This window comes from Nelumbo lutea, chromosome 1, assembly GCF_056320005.1.
Source record: "Nelumbo lutea isolate HS-2025 chromosome 1, American lotus-T2T, whole genome shotgun sequence".
NCBI classification, from domain to species: domain Eukaryota; kingdom Viridiplantae; phylum Streptophyta; class Magnoliopsida; order Proteales; family Nelumbonaceae; genus Nelumbo; species Nelumbo lutea.
In genome coordinates, this window is record NC_142684.1 from 62,690,533 (window position 1) to 62,706,391 (window position 15,859).

The window sequence follows — 15,859 nt, forward strand, 5'->3', positions numbered from 1 at the left end:
TAATCTATATATATATATATATATAGGAAGGTCGTAAGGATAGAGTATTTTTCTTTCAGATATGTGGTATCCTATTAATTCAAAAAATAGAATTCAAAAAGTGGGTAGTTTTACTTATAAACATTCTCAATTGACATTTATTTATTAGCTTAACATATGTTTATACACAGTCTATTAAATACAAATGGTGGGACCCATTAAAAGATTACCATAAATCCATGTTTGTTTTTAAATGTTTTTTTCAAAAAGAAAATACTTTATTAATTACAAACTTGATTTAACTTTTAGAGTAAACAACATAATTTAACTTTTAAAAATAAATAACTCAAAATATATTTATTAGATAAATATTAAATACCAAATAAAGTGGGTTATTGTTTACGAATAATATCTCATTTAATAACTTAAATCAAATTAAAAAAAACATAAATTAATATTGGGTTTTGATGAGGATAGATTTGGCCCTCCACTGATATCATGACACATGGCATCTTAGAATAGCTGGATAACACCCAGGCACCACCTAGGTGATGATTTGCCTTAACCAAAATGATGGAGTCCCAGCTGGCGACCTACCTCTACCAACCTGGCAACCTACCTCCGTCGTTGACCTGGCAACCTGCCTCCACTGACATGGTGACTTACCTCCACTGCCAACCTGGCAACCTACCTCTGCCGCCGCCGACCTGGCAACCTACCTCCGCTGACTTGGCGACCTGCCTCTACTGACCTGGCAACCTACCTCCGCCGACCTGGCAACCTACCTCTACTGTTGACCTAGCATCCTGCTTATGCCGACCTAGCGACTTACCTCCGCCGACCGAGTGGAGGCCTATCTAGCAACCTCGTCCATAAGTCAAGGCGGCTAGCAGCACCTCATTTAGGGCCGACCTGTGGTACCTTGTTAGTACTGACGGGAGTGACCTTGACGTGAGGAGCGACCTCCCTTGAGGGCTTGCCAACCTGATTGAGGTCCAAGTGGCAACCTATGAGATGTGCTCGCTGACTAATTCTGTATGCATCCTGCCACTCCTGGGTCTCTCAGAAGTTGGCTCCTACACTGAATGTTTTGGAGGAAACCGAATAAGGCATAAAGACTGGTCTACGTGAACAACTACCTCCGAGGACTTCAGACTAGTTAGGCATGTCTTCCTGGCTATCTTGGATGTGGTGCATGAAGTCCATGCAATTTAGCTTTGGCAGCTCTCTATCTCTCTCTCTTTTAGCTCTCTCAAAAATCTCCAACTCGCTGACTTAAGCATTGGAGTGCCCACCTTGGGTAAAGCAACCCAGGCACTTTGACATTGTTTCCTTGCAGGTCGCCCTAGTAAACTATACAGCTTGTCATTGTTCAGCTAGGCATCCAAGCCACCTTCTAAGTAGAAATTGTTCAGCTAGGCATCTAAGCAACCTTCTAGCTAGGAACTGTTCAGCTAGGCGTCCGAGCAACCTTCCAGCTAGGAACTATTCAGCTAGGCGTCCGAGCCACCTTCCAACTAGGAACTGTTCAGCTAGGCATCCGAGTCACCTACCATCCGGGAGCTATCAAAACACAAATCATTAGGTTTCAAAGAAAATAGGTTAGAATAGATTGTTAATTACAAAGATGCAAGACCCATAATAGTTTTTTTTTTTTTTAATTTAATTTTTGATAACTAAATAGTAAACTTCAAACTAAATTATACACAGATTTAGTTGCCCCGTACTTAGTATGGAGGTCATTCTCTGGTATATATATTAAAACAAGTCTAGAATTTTTCTCATATTTTTTTGAATTCTTAAATTTTTTTCATCAATGTCATTTTCCAACTATCCCCAACTTTCTCTTAAGTTATCTCTATTTTAGTAAAGATTTTTTGTCCTAAATTATCTCTAATTCTTATTTATCTTCTTCCCCACTTTTTATCTTCATCTATCTAAAAAAAGTTAGAATTAAAAAATATACAAATTATTTAAATATTCTAACAGAATTATATAATAACTTTAAAATATTTATTAAAAGAACAAATTAATTATAATTGATTTAATTTATAAAATTCATTACGAAATTATGTACAAAGTAAAAACAATATAAATTATGATTTTCTGGATTATTCAATCCAAATGTTATTCAAATAATAAAAACCTAACACTAAAAATAAAATATTATTTAAATATTTCAATAATTAAATATCTTAAATAACAAAATATTAAAATTAATATTTTAAATCAATTAATACTATTTTTTAAATAGTTATTGAATAATTTTCAATTATAATAAATAGATTAAGATTTAAAATATTTAGTTAAATAACTAAATATTTTAAATAATGAAATATTTACATAACTAGATTTTAAATAATTAGAATTACAAAATTATGTATTAATAGTACTATATTTTATGGATTATTAAATTCAACAAGTAATTAATATTTCAAAATTTAAATAATGGTATTATTTCAATAAATAAATAATACTGTAAATAAATAATTTCATTTATGCAAATTAATTTTTCTAGAAAATAAATTTCAAAAAAATATTGTTTATTAATTAGAAATTTAAAAACCTAATCGTTATTTGTTATATAATTATCTATACTAAAATTAATATTTATTTTATTTTATTTTAGTAATTATTTATTGTTTTTTGTGATAAATATATTTTCAATAATTATATATAAATCTATTTTTTTGTTATTTGATAGAAAATTTTCAATAATTATTGGAGTTTAAATTACTATTATTTAGATTTTTAAATTTAATTTATTGTGTATTTTTTCTATAAATTTTTAATAATTATTGAAGATTAAATTATTTTTCACGGGTTGGTTTGGTTTAGCTGTAGGTTGTTTGGGAACCAAATCGACCTGGTTAGGTTGGGGGTTGGCCACTTAGGTTATATTGGTTTGGGTCAACTTTTGGTTTGGTCGGTTAGTTCAAAAGATTTAAACTTAAAAAATTAAATTTAAAAATTAAGTTTAAATTTAAAAAAAATATAGTGGTAGTATTAAAAAATAAATTTAAGAATTAAATTTACGATATAAACTATATATATATATATATATATATATATGATCGGGCCTTTCGATTTTAGTCAGTTTACAAATGGTCAAAGCAAAACTAATCTAGTCCAGTCGGGTTGGGAAATTATTGAACCAAAGCTGACTGGAAATACTAGAAATCGGGTTGGTCAGTTTCATTAGTTTGATTCGGAATGGCAACAGGGTGAGCTAGGGACGGGGAGCCTCTCCCCATCCCCGTCCTTGTCCTCATCCCTGCTAATAGGAACAAAGTTATCCTTATCCCTGTCTCCACAAGGATCCCCACTCTCTATGATTCTTTATAATGTCAACCATTATTCAACCATATTTTTAAAAATATTAACATATAGACATATGTGTACATATATACATATATATAGTGGGCAGGGAGTGTTCTCCCTGTCCCTGCCAACGGGGATGAAAATTTCCCCATCTCCGTCCCCATGGGGGGAAAATCATCCCCATTCCTACTCCATTCAGGGCAAATCCCCACGGGGATCGGGGAAATAGGGAAATTGCCATCCCTAAGTTTGATAAACAACCCTATCTAAAATTAATTATTATTAGTTTTGTATTATAAAAAATTATTAAAAGTAGTATATAAAATATAAATGATTATTAATTATTATATAAAACAATTGTATACTCTTACATGTTTCTATTATTTATCTTTAACTTAACAAATTCCGTGCATTACACAGGTCCTTGCCAGTTCGGTCTTGCGATAAAGATGTAAACAAATGAGCACACTTCAGCCAATAGTTCTTATAAGTAATATTATAAAGGGAGAAAAGAAAAAAGAAATTGTCCCATACTCCCCATCTTTATTCATCTCCAAAAAGAAATGTAGGGTCCATCTGGTTCACGAGCAGGATTGGGATCGAATTCGGAATTGGAATTCCCAAGAATTAATCAAGATTGGAATCACCTATTTTTTATGCTACTTGGTTTATTTGGGAATCAGAATCAGATTTTGGTTGTTGTTGTTGTTAGGTTCATTTGGAGTTAGAACGAGAATTGAACGAAACTTTTTTATTTTGTATTAGTCTATTTATTATTTTATTATTATTTTATTAATATTTTATGAATATATAATAATTATTTTATTAGTACTTTGTATTTTTTATTTTATTAATACTTTTTGTTTTTTTAATTTTAAAATTAATTTCTTATTATTTAATTAATATTACTTTTATTAATATTTTATTATAATTATATTATTGTATTTATATTTTACTAATATTGATTATTTAATTATTGGTATTTTTTTATTATTTCATAACCTGTTTATTAATATTTTCTTTATCTTTATTATTGTTAATATTATTATATTTAGTAATTACTATCTATTTTGCTATTATTAATTTATTAATATTTTATTATTATACTATTATTAATTTATTAATATTAATATTTAATAATATTTTATATGCTATTAATATCAGGATTTGGGGATTTTTTGTCATGGGTTCTTTACTTCTTGATAGACTTTGGATGAGAATCCCATTCCATAAGGGGGAGTCGGGAATGGCCATTCCCCCACACAGGGAATCTTATTCCACCCAAAGTTCAAAATATTGATATGCCCGATACATTGGTAGAGGCGTATAGGACAGTATCAATGGCTTTTTTTTCTAGTTTTTTTTTTTTTTTTTTTCCAAAACTGATTCAGAGGAACTGGTTTAAAATCCATCCACCCCCTGAATCGATCAAAATCCCAAAACACCCCTTAGAAGAATATATTGAGAAGCCCCCAATATGATATGGATGAACAGATACGGCCCGATATGTACGGAAATTTTGAAGCTTAATTACATCAAGAATGATTCTATCCAAACAAACGGTTGGGTTGAGAATGACCTATTTCAATTTTGATTCAAGTCACCTATCCAGGGAACCAAATGTACCCTTATATTAGCTGACAAGAATATTAAATCTCATAGGCCCTTGGTTATTATAAAAATAATAAAAAAAAATTGACTGCTGACAAGATCAAGAAAGGGATGTGAGAGACGAGGAGAGCTAGAAAATCCCAGAAACTGACTTTTCGAGAGAGAGTGTGTGTGAGATTTTTGGTTTTCTGAAAATTGAGATTCATGCCATGTGGCAGTGGGAGTAATCACTCGTTGCTTTATCCAAGGATGATAACCCTCCTTGGGCTAGCCTGTGGACAGGTGTCATTTCATTGCATGGGCCAGCTTAGATTCTTTTGGCATATCCCTCCAAAGCCGATCTATATAGAAAGGTGGTTGTGGGAATTGGTTTTCTCACTTCGATCTTTGCCCTTTTTCCTCTCTCTCATCCTAAACCTGAAGCTCAAACCATGTCGGCCTTCGTAGGAAAGTATGCAGGTACATGAATACCCTCTTCGTTCCTTTAAGCTCAGTTTGGAAGGAGTATAAATACAAATATGTAAAGTACAAAACCATATATTTGTATTTATACTCCTTCCAAACTGAGCCTTGATCATAAATGTACTTATAATAGGTAAATAATTGTAGCCTTGATTCTTAATTAAGCTCTAGCAATAAGACTGCCTTCTGTGAGGGGAGACGTTTTCTATCTCTTTGCTTATTAATTTGGATAGGTGCATAGTTTCATCGACTGACATTTCAACATTGCTTTCTTTTTAGTTTAAAGCTTTATTAATTAAGGGTACTGATTAACAAAAGAAATATTAGTTTTGTTAGCAGTGAGATTGTGATACGTTTTACTGGGCGCGGGTCAAGTTCTTCAACCATTTTTGCTTTCTTCTTATATCATTATCCCAATCTCAATCTCATGCGGTTGACCAATGTTTTGAAAACTGGATCAGTCATAAGGGTCTAGTTCAGGATTTTTCAGGTTAACTATTGGGGTTTGATATATCCTTTGTTCAACCAGCTGGTTTGTTCTGGTTTTCAAAGCATCATAGAGTTCCTGTTCCTCCATCAAGTAGTGTATTCTGGTTATTTAAATTCTTGGTCGCTGGAGCTTAGCTTGAGGTAGTTTAGAAAATAGCATGGTTTTTAAAATTGACCTGGATATTGAATCGATTAGGGGTCCGGTTATTCGGTCGAATGGTCTGACCGTTTGAATCAAACGGACGGCCTGTTTTGACAAAAAAATAAAAAAATTATAAACAATTCAAAACAAAAATGGTCAAAACCGTTCAAACAATTAACCGCCCGGGTCAATGGTTTGCTGACCAAAATCAATGGTTTTTTAGAAAAAATCCAATTTCGGGGAAAAACGGAATCGGTCACCTAATTGGTTCCCGGTTTTTCTGGTTTGACCATCCGATCTGGTCTGGTTTTGAAAACCATGGAAAATAGTCACATATCTAGTATAAAAAGTTAAGTGGGAACATCATCCCTACATTGAGGATAGATAAGTGTGCTATAGGCCCTCTTCCATTTTTTGGTAGGGAATTGGGGAAAGTTGTTCTCATTGACTAACAATCTCGCATTTATTTGTTAGCATTCTCTATGGGTCTCATGGATAAATGCGTTTTTTTATAGTTTTTTAATTGAACAAATCAACTTTCCCGAGTAAAGATTAATAATTGTAATTTTTTTTTTATAAAATATGTCCCTATAAAATGAATTTACTTGCATAAAATTCATGAAAATGAATGTAAGTAAGCACACTTACCTTGATACCTATAATTAGCAAGTGATTTACCAAAAATCATGGTTTAAAGTATTGAGGATTTGAGGGGTATGGGGTGTTTCGGTACTTCATAATTTTTTCTTTAGTTTTTTTTTTTTTTGGCATATAAAGGCAACTTTTTGCCCTAAATATCAATAAAAGATTATGTTTTTATAAAATAATTTTTTATAAAAAATATCAAGGAAGGATTGGCATGCCTACCGCTGAAAGTAGCCAAATTTCGAAATACCCTTATTTAATGTTTCGGGAATTACTAATACGGGATGTATGTATCAAAATTTTAAACTTTGCAAAAGGTAGGAATGGGGGTGGCTATGAGCCGAGTTCTTTAACAACTACTCAAACTCGGCTCGTGAAAAGATCGACTCAATAATCAAGCTCGAGCTTAATAGAACTCGGCTCGGCTAATTTATTAATCGAATAACTATAAATATGTTAAGAGATAATACATATTTAGAAATTAGAAATACAAAATACAAAGGCTTTACACTGCAAGTACATATTGGCTGTTATTAATTTGTTTAATCGATCTCTTGTATGTGGTTGGCTTCCCAGATGAGCTGATCAAGAATGCCAAGTACATAGCCACCCCGGGAAAGGGCATTCTGGCTGCAGACGAGAGCACGGGCACCATCGGCAAGCGTCTGGCAAGCATCAACGTGGAGAACATCGAGTCCAACCGCCAAGCACTTCGTGAGCTCCTCTTCACCTCGCCCAACGCGCTTGCTTACCTCTCAGGCGTCATACTCTTCGAGGAGACCCTCTACCAGAAAACCTCCGGCGGCAAGCCATTTGTTGAGGTCCTTCAGGAGAACAATGTCATCCCTGGCATCAAAGTTGACAAAGGCACCGTCGATATCGCCGGCACCAACGGTGAGACCACGACCCAAGGCTTCGATTCCCTCGGAGCACGTTGCCAGCAGTATTATAAGGCCGGAGCACGCTTTGCCAAGTGGCGTGCTGTCCTTAAGATTGGCCCCAATGAGCCGTCCGAGCTTGCCATCCAACAAAACGCACAGGGGCTGGCTCGCTACGCCATCATTTGCCAGGAGAATGGACTGGTTCCGATCGTCGAGCCGGAGGTACTGACCGATGGGAGTCATGACATAAAGAAATGTGCTGCTGTTACTGAAACAGTTCTAGCCGCGGTGTACAAGGCTTTGAATGATCACCATGTGCTTCTAGAGGGAACGCTTTTGAAGCCCAATATGGTCACCCCTGGCTCTGATAGCGCAAAGGTGATCTTCCTGTAAATCATCTATCATCTATATATATATATCCATGAATGCTCAGTACTGATCGACGTATGTACACTTAATTTTTATCTTTTGGTGGGGTATGTCTATATATAGGTAGCTCCCGAGGTGATTGCGGAATACACAGTTGGTGCATTGCGCCGGACCGTTCCACCTGCGGTGCCTGGAATTGTGTTCCTATCAGGAGGGCAGAGCGAGGAAGAGGCGACATTGAACCTAAATGCCATGAACAAGTTGGCTGCGCTGAAGCCATGGACACTAACGTTCTCGTTTGGGCGAGCTCTGCAACAAAGCACACTCAAGACATGGGCTGGGAAGAAGGAGAATGTCACGGCTGCTCAGGGGGCATTCTTGGCAAGGTGCATGGCAAACTCCGATGCCACCCTTGGGAAATATGCGGGCGGGAGCGGTGGTGGGTTGGCTTCAGAGAGTTTGTATGTGAAAGGGTACAAATACTAACTAAGCGCGGCAAGGGAAAAGGGTCAGTCATAATCTGTGTATTATGTGAATTTGTAATTCTTCTTCTTCTTATTTATCATGCTTATATATGTCGGTAAATATTCCACATTTTAGTGATTTTAGTAATATTGTCTTTTCAATTCTTGCCCTTCACTTGGAAGTTGGAGTCATCTATATTGACAAACCATGAGAGAGAGAGAGGACGCTTTACTTTAATTCATCGGTGGATCATTCAGCGAATGGTTATTGATGAGGGGCATTTTGGTCACCTCACATAATTACTGACATGTGAACGCAGATGACAATACAGCGTTCAAGTTAGAAAGACAGCTCGACAAGTTAACATGCGGCAACCAACATCAAGTGTGTGGTCGAGCATGGCCCGCCGACGACACAAGCTCATGTAAACCGTTCCGCGTGCTGCACCCTCACGAGTACTGTTACCGTGACCATAGGAACAGCTAACCGTATGCCACAAGACCTGCGGGCAACCTGTAACCACCGCGTGAACCTAGCAGCTGACGTTCCACCATTCCTCAAACTGTGAAAACAGTTCCGCAGAAGACTCATAAACGTTGCCTAATGGCACTTGAACCTCAGATAGTTATAAAAAGACTCCGAAACCACCCCAAAAGGTATGCGTACTAAACCTCTTACACTCTCTCACATATCCTCACAGAAACCCCCTATTCTAACTTAAGCATCGGAGTGTTCTCCAAGGTAAAAACTATCCAGACAATCTAACCATTCTTTTTTCACAACTCTTTTCAGCTCAGACATATATATTCTAATTCAACAGCACAGCTCTTTTCAGCTCGGACATGCAGATCCTAGTTCGATCCCAATCTTTGGATACGAGGGTCTGATCATCAACAAAGGAAAAAGATAATATTTGACTGAAAGTAAAAGTCTTGAATGCATCGATTCATTGGTCCATCTGTCTCGGGGCTTGGTTGGATGGTAGAAAATCCTTCTGTCAGTGCTTGGTCTCTATTTGTTGTTCCCTTGGCTGGGAGATAACTTTCTAAAGGTCCATCTAATAAATGGGTGGGTCCAAATTTAGCGAAGTCCACTCAATTTGGCTAAGCGAAGTCCAAATTTGCACAACCAGACGCCAGTCTCTAGCTTGGCTAAACTGTCATTTTGGCAGTTGGTAGGCATCGAACTTTTCTCCTAATCCATTTGAAGGTAGGGCATCCGATATATGGAGTATAATGTCCAACTGGGATCATGCGGTTGATCTTAATTTGCAGGGATAAGGCTTTTGTTGAGTTGTGTTGAGCCCGGCCGGATTTCCCATCATTTGGTTCCACTCAAGCTTGGCCCATGCCTCTCATACTTTACAGACTGTCAGTGACAGGCACAGGCAGCCTATAAATGTGGGAAAACAACTATCGTCTATCGGCCGGTCTTGTTGGTGATTTGAAAAGGAGACGAAAGGAAAGCATTCAAGAGAACACAATTTGAAAGAAACAGTATTTTGGGTTTGTGTCAAGCAATCTTTTACATAGTTTTATTAGGAGAAGTCAGCCAGGCCTGAGGCTCTCTCTGCTTTTACTTTTCCATATTTTCACACAAGTTTGTGTTAATGGGTATATGATACTCTCTCTCTCTCTCATTTGTTATTAGTATATTCTCTTTAGATTTGTCAGAAGACTACAAAAGCAAAAGCAAAAAGCAATAGTAGAGCACCTGAGCAACTGAAGATCATTGTTTGTACTTTGTGCTTATATGCTTCTATGCTTCTATTGATTTATTATTTGAGTCGGATGTAATTACAAAAATACGTACCCTCCTTGGTATCATTACAACAACCGAAAGCATTTACCAAAAGAAAGAAAGCAACAAAGAAAATCCAACCAATATGCTAACCGTGTCAGACGATCCAGACCAATCTTTTACCAGTAATCAATCAAAAAGCAAAACAAATTAATAAGGAATAGAAAATCTCTGAAACTTCACCTTTTTTTTGTTCTGCAACTTCGAGCAACTAGGACACCATTCGGTGGACCGGTCATCTCAACCTGGCATCTCCCATGCAACCAGTAAGAAAAATGGCTGAGGCCAATGCTAGCTCTCAGCCTAAACGTTCCTCTTATATTATACTGAATCCTGTTGTTTTCAACCTGTTTCCGAAGCTCCAACGCCAGATTTGGAGGCAAATAAACCTCGCTTGACACCATGTGAACCAACTCCAACCTAGTCTCTCCCCGTTTCAGCGAGAATGCTTGTAGCCCTTGAGTCGCGATAAACCTATCGTAGAAGTAAAGCCCTATGTCCAGAGACTCGAATCTCACGTCAATTTTCCTATTTGGGTTGGAGAAATTTGCAAGGAAGGTAAAGTCGCCGTTAAGGTTCTCCGGCGAATCGATGTAGATGCTGTTGAGATTTGCCTTTGTGGTGTCAAAAATGGGGTGTGTCGGCTTGACGACAAGGAATATGACCAGAGTGGCAATTCCGGCGAGAATGAGGAGGAGGCTAAAAATAACACATAGGATTGCACCACACCAGATGATTGGGTTGGTCCTGCGAGGCGGCCGGAGTAGTTTTCCGTTTCTTGGTTCACCGGAAATTCCGTCCGGTGGACGAGGTTGTTGATCCATGGTTAGCTTCGATACCACAATTTGATTGAGATGGGTGGGCTTGTTTTGCATTTTGGGTGGGGGAGGGAGGGGGAGCATTAATCCTCTTGGATGCCACCTCTCTCAAACAAAGTAATGATGGAGGGGAGGGGGAAGGACTAAGGAAGGAAGAGGTTGCTCTCTTTTGTTTTTAGAGATGAAAATGGAGAGAGATGAGAAAGGGGATTAAGACTTAAGTCTTAAGAGAGTAATTATTACAATTGAATTGAAGGGAAGAAAAGAAACTTTTGAATTTTGGTTGAGAGTGGGAGAGAAAGTGGAGTGGACCAGGACCAGCATGTTATTTATATGCATGGAGGATTGAGCAAGGCAAAAGCAAAGTGGTGGCTTTTTAAGTATTAACTTTTAAGTGGGAATGGCGGGCTGTTTGGTTGCTTTAACTGTTTTGCTTTTGGCGTTAAGCTATATTGTTTAGGTAATACCGTAATAGCACTAAAGAATAAAGGCCTAGTGCGCTAATGCCGGGTGCTTTTAATATTCTAGATAGCACTTGTTTTGGATTCCAATGCTTGTGAAAGGCAAAGCATGCATTCAAAGAAAATTCTAATGTTGCTTAAGTTTGCACTGCTTGGGAAGCCCACAGTCTTGCCCTTAACTTCAGTAATAAAATCATCATCATTATCTTATCGACGGTTTAAAGAACCGAGTGGAATTAAGAATGATCATCGAAGGTTGCAGGTCTTTGATCAAGAGGCTTAATGATGAGGTCATTTACTGTCACACTTATCAAAAATAGGGCTGCAAGTCGGGCCGGGTTAGGTTGGGTTGAGGCCAACCTTACGTTCTAAACCCCCAACCCTAACCCTAACCCTAACCCAACCCGACTACCTAACCCTAACTAAATTCCTTCAACCTTAACCCAATCCAACCAAAGTCAAGTTGGGCCCGACCCATCCTTCTTCCCGTCCCTTAAAATCTCGTACAAACTTCTTAATCTTAGATCTTAACTCAACTTTCCTACATATATTAATCCTATATTTTATTAGTATTTATTTACTGATATTTTTATTGGTTCTCTAAATACAAAATTTAGAAAAAAAAATGTTTGAGACGACTGTAGTTTATTATGAATTATGACTTATAATAGATCTTTTATGGGCAACAAGCTATGGGTGGCAAACAATAGAGAGGAGATAAAGAATAAAATATTCAAAAAACATAAAATATGTTATTAAGGTTTTAGTATTTTCAATTATGATTAAGTGAAGTGATTATCTTAAAAGAAATAAATGATAGTATGTGGTGGGGGCTATACAACTATCATGAATCTAAACAAATCAATGTATGATATATTATCTATAGCATATATTTATATATTATATATACTATAGAGTTGGGTTCAGGTTGGGTTGGGTTGCTTGAGGGGTCAACCCTAACGCAACCCGAAGTAAAGTTAGGTTCATAAATTTTAACCCTAACCCTAACCTGAACATCAACCTGACCCAACCCAACCTCACCTTTTCGGGTCGGGTTTGGGCCAACCCGGCCCAAGTTGCAGCCTTAGTTGAGAAGGTAATCGTGTAGCTTATTGACTTGCTAAGTCTGCCCATTCCAGCATTGTATCTTTTCTCTTTCTTCCTAGTTCTATAGATTTATTTCTTGTTCTAATATTTGGGCACATGCTACCCCCATCTTGTGTATAGGGGTGTAAATGGATTGAATTTGAAATGAATAAGGCAATATCCAAATTCTCATCCGATTAGAAAATCCAATATCCGACGGATATTGAAAATTAATATTCAAATTCTATTAGATTCGAATTTGACCAATTAATTTTTTTAGGTAATTAATAAATATTTTATTTATTTAAAGTATATAATATATACATTATTTATATAATTCAATTAATATATAAATTATACAAAACATTTAAATATTTTATATTTTATATAGAAGAATTAAATAATTGGCCAAATTCACATATTATTAAATCGAATAAGGTCCTACCCAAATTCCAATCCAATCAACTATTCAAATGAATAGGATATTTGAATTATCTGAATTCAATTCAATTATATTAAATCTTGAATTTGAAATCGGATTTTCGATTACTGTTGAAACCCCTACTTTTCCTCTTCTTGGTTAATCAAAAAAAAATCTGAATATTAGTGTGATGCTGTGGTTCATTTGGTAAGTCTGCTGGTTTGTTTTTTATGCATCGCAATCTGGCTGCTCCTAGCTGGAGGTGACTTGGCTTCCAGTAGACGATGGACGTGGAGAATCTGTAAAGAAAGAATTAGAGAACCCGGGGGGTGCTTACCCGGCGAGGTCGCTCTGATGCTTAAGTCAGTATGTGCAAGATGAGAGTAATTAGAGAGCAAGAGAGCTAGTAAGCAGTAATTGCGTGTACCTTGGGCCCCGGGAGGGAGGCCTTTATATAATGGAGTCCTCGCGGGCTTCACAGAGTAGTTCCGAGATCAATGCCATGATAGAATATGATTCCATGTTATCTGGAGATAACATTATCAGTTGATAAGGCTAATCACTTTCACCCAAATCAGACAGGGAGATAATGCTTAGTTACGAGGCGTGATCCCGCAGAATTCGGGAACCGTTGGAATGACTTTTGGGATTATATCAAGGGTAGATCGGTATACCCGAGCTGATTTCTACCTCGAGCTGAATTATATACTCACGCCACGACTTGGTACCGAGGTGCTATTAGCTCGGGGTGATTTCAACTCGAAGAACCCCTAATTCGAGGTAGTGGAGTATCACTTTGTAACGAGCTAACTATACCAAATTGTCACCTATGCCAAATCATGTCCACATGTCCCTTTATTATGAGGTTCGGAAAAATGACCCTCCATCAGTTTTTAGTGGAGATGCGAATTTGATTCCTATCATCGAATTCGAAGGAGAGAGTTATTAGTTTAATGCTTTATTATTCCTAAAAAAAAGAATAAAAGAAAAGATTTACAGCCCCCGTAAGGGATTAGTCATACGATTAAATACCAAAAAAAGAAAGAAAGTTCTGAAAATGATAATTAAGCCGTTGGGTGGTGAATGGTGATGCAGCTGGACAAATGTAAATACCACGTGTTTCACTTCAAAGAGTAATTCGGTCAATCCATCACACCTTAGAGGGTAATCTGGTAATTTTATTGAACAACTTGGGTGTGATATGTATGATACACGTTGGCTGACCTAATTGGGCCATTAAGGCTCGCGTTCTTTATGCGGGTTAACGGCCAAACAGGCAAACACACGTACACAACATGCTCACTAATGGCGGAAGAAGCAGTCTTTTGCTTTCTTGAGATTCATCCACTAAGCTTTGGTTTGAATGAAGAAGTACGTAAGGGTAGGAACTTTGTAAAGGTTTTTGTGTTTAGTTTGAAGGAAAAGATTCAACCCATCCCTTTGCTTTGCTAACTTGACCCTTAGCTGTGTTTGGTTTGAAAGAAAATGTAAGGAAAAAAAAAAGAAAGACAGGAAAAATCAATATAAGGGTCCTAAGATTTCCCTACCTTTTTTTTTACTTTTCTTATATTTTCCTTCAAACCAAACATAGCTTTAGAGTTTCTCTGCCCATGCGACACCACCTGGGGCTTCTAAAGTTTACATGTGACTGCAGATGACCTCTTCGTGGCTTGTGACCCTCCGTGCATTTTGGGATTTCTCCCTGCCTACGGAAATTGAGCAGCAGAATATGAATAATCAGATTCGACCATGCTTTAATTTTGTGTTTGATAAGCAGCCCCGATAGTTTTACTACTATATATTGTTGATACTAATTTGGATGGTTTTGATGGATTAATATTGCTCTGTTCAGCGTGTCTTTTCATGCAGTTTGTTGGTTATTTATAAGCTTAGCAGATTATAATTTGGTTTTTCCGCAGTAGATCTGCTGCCAAAAGCCAATGTGCCGAAAAGATACAAAATGTTTAGAACGGGCGATGGTTTGATCGGTTTTTGGGTCGATGTGTCAAAAGCCATTCTGTCCACCAGTTTTTGAGTCGATGGTTTGATCGTTCGATTCGAATGGATGATTTATTCTGATAAAAAATTAAAAAAAAAATAAAAAAATAATTAAAAGTAAACACGGCCCTAGGGACCAGGTTTTTGGGGTAAAACGGAACCAATTGCCTGAACTATCCCGGGCCAAACGGTCTGACCATCTGAATCAACGACAGTCCTAAAACCATAGAATACATTAAAATATTAAGAAATCATATGAATAATTACAATAATGTTATTGTCATTTCCCTATATACAAAATGTATACAACACCCCGCCCAAGACACATGATATCACACGGATGGCAAGTAAATGGAATCTATGGTGACAACATGGAAAGTTTGTAGTGAATTAGGATGGATGAGTTACGATGAAAGATCCTCCCGAATCCAAGTCCCAACACTTTGATCAAGAGGAAACGAAACAATAGAAGGAATGTGGGCAACCAATCTATGATCTTCCCCTTATCATATAAATGGAGCTCTTAGCTTTGAGGTCATTTAGGTATATAATACCTAGTGGCATTCTCTTCAACTTCATGCATTTCCTCATTATTAGCGTCTGAAGGTTTTGCATTGTAACAACTTCCAATCTTATATCTTATCTAGCTGATCAAGTTCTAGTATCTTAATAAGACTCTGAAATGTTCCTTCCAGAAAAGCTAATTGATCTCCGGTGTAAGCATCAAGTAATTGGAGTTCTAGCAGATGAAGCAATTTCCCAAGTGCAACAAGTGGGTTGTTTCTTAGTCTTGACCACTTCAGACGTATATATCCTGACCAAGTCTACGTAAGTTTTGAAGCTTTCCAGTGGTTTTGGGAAAACACTTTTATAAAAGTACTTCTATGAAAAGTATTTTTATGAAGATACTT

General features: G+C 36.8%; 2 protein-coding genes across 3 annotated transcripts; one reads left to right on the plus strand and one right to left on the minus strand.

Annotated features, from left to right (window-relative positions):
• Positions 1-5,302: 5,302 nt before the first annotated feature.
• On the plus strand, positions 5,303-11,082 carry LOC148874877 (fructose-bisphosphate aldolase, cytoplasmic isozyme 1). Of its 2 annotated transcripts, XM_088979071.1 has the most exons (5): positions 5,303-5,370; positions 7,226-7,908; positions 8,023-8,407; positions 8,684-9,020; positions 9,157-11,082. In XM_088979071.1, exons 1-3 carry the CDS (start codon positions 5,343-5,345, stop codon positions 8,383-8,385), a joined length of 1,074 nt encoding a protein of 357 aa, XP_088835197.1. In that variant the 5' UTR covers positions 5,303-5,342; the 3' UTR covers positions 8,386-8,407; positions 8,684-9,020; positions 9,157-11,082. The 2 variants fall into 2 exon arrangements, with proteins under 2 accessions (XP_088835197.1, XP_088835194.1); XM_088979068.1 differs by having other exon boundaries at positions 8,023-9,020.
• Positions 10,099-11,302, minus strand: LOC148874878 (uncharacterized protein At1g08160-like). Its single transcript, XM_088979084.1, has one exon. It carries the CDS (start codon positions 11,064-11,066, stop codon positions 10,344-10,346), a length of 723 nt encoding a protein of 240 aa, XP_088835210.1. The 5' UTR covers positions 11,067-11,302; the 3' UTR covers positions 10,099-10,343.
• Positions 11,303-15,859: the final 4,557 nt, after the last annotated feature.

Bases quoted from the DNA above. Each gene is read 5' to 3' on its own strand.
- LOC148874877 (XM_088979068.1), top strand. From the start codon at position 5,343: ATGTCGGCCTTCGTAGGAAAGTATGCAG. The intron at 5,371-7,225 runs GTACATGAATAC...TTGGCTTCCCAG, and splicing joins CTTCGTAGGAAAGTATGCAG to ATGAGCTGATCAAGAATGCC. The intron at 7,909-8,022 runs GTGATCTTCCTG...GTCTATATATAG, and splicing joins CTGGCTCTGATAGCGCAAAG to GTAGCTCCCGAGGTGATTGC.
- LOC148874878 (XM_088979084.1), bottom strand. From the start codon at position 11,066: ATGCTCCCCCTCCCTCCCCCACCCAAAATGCAAAACAAGCCCACCCAT.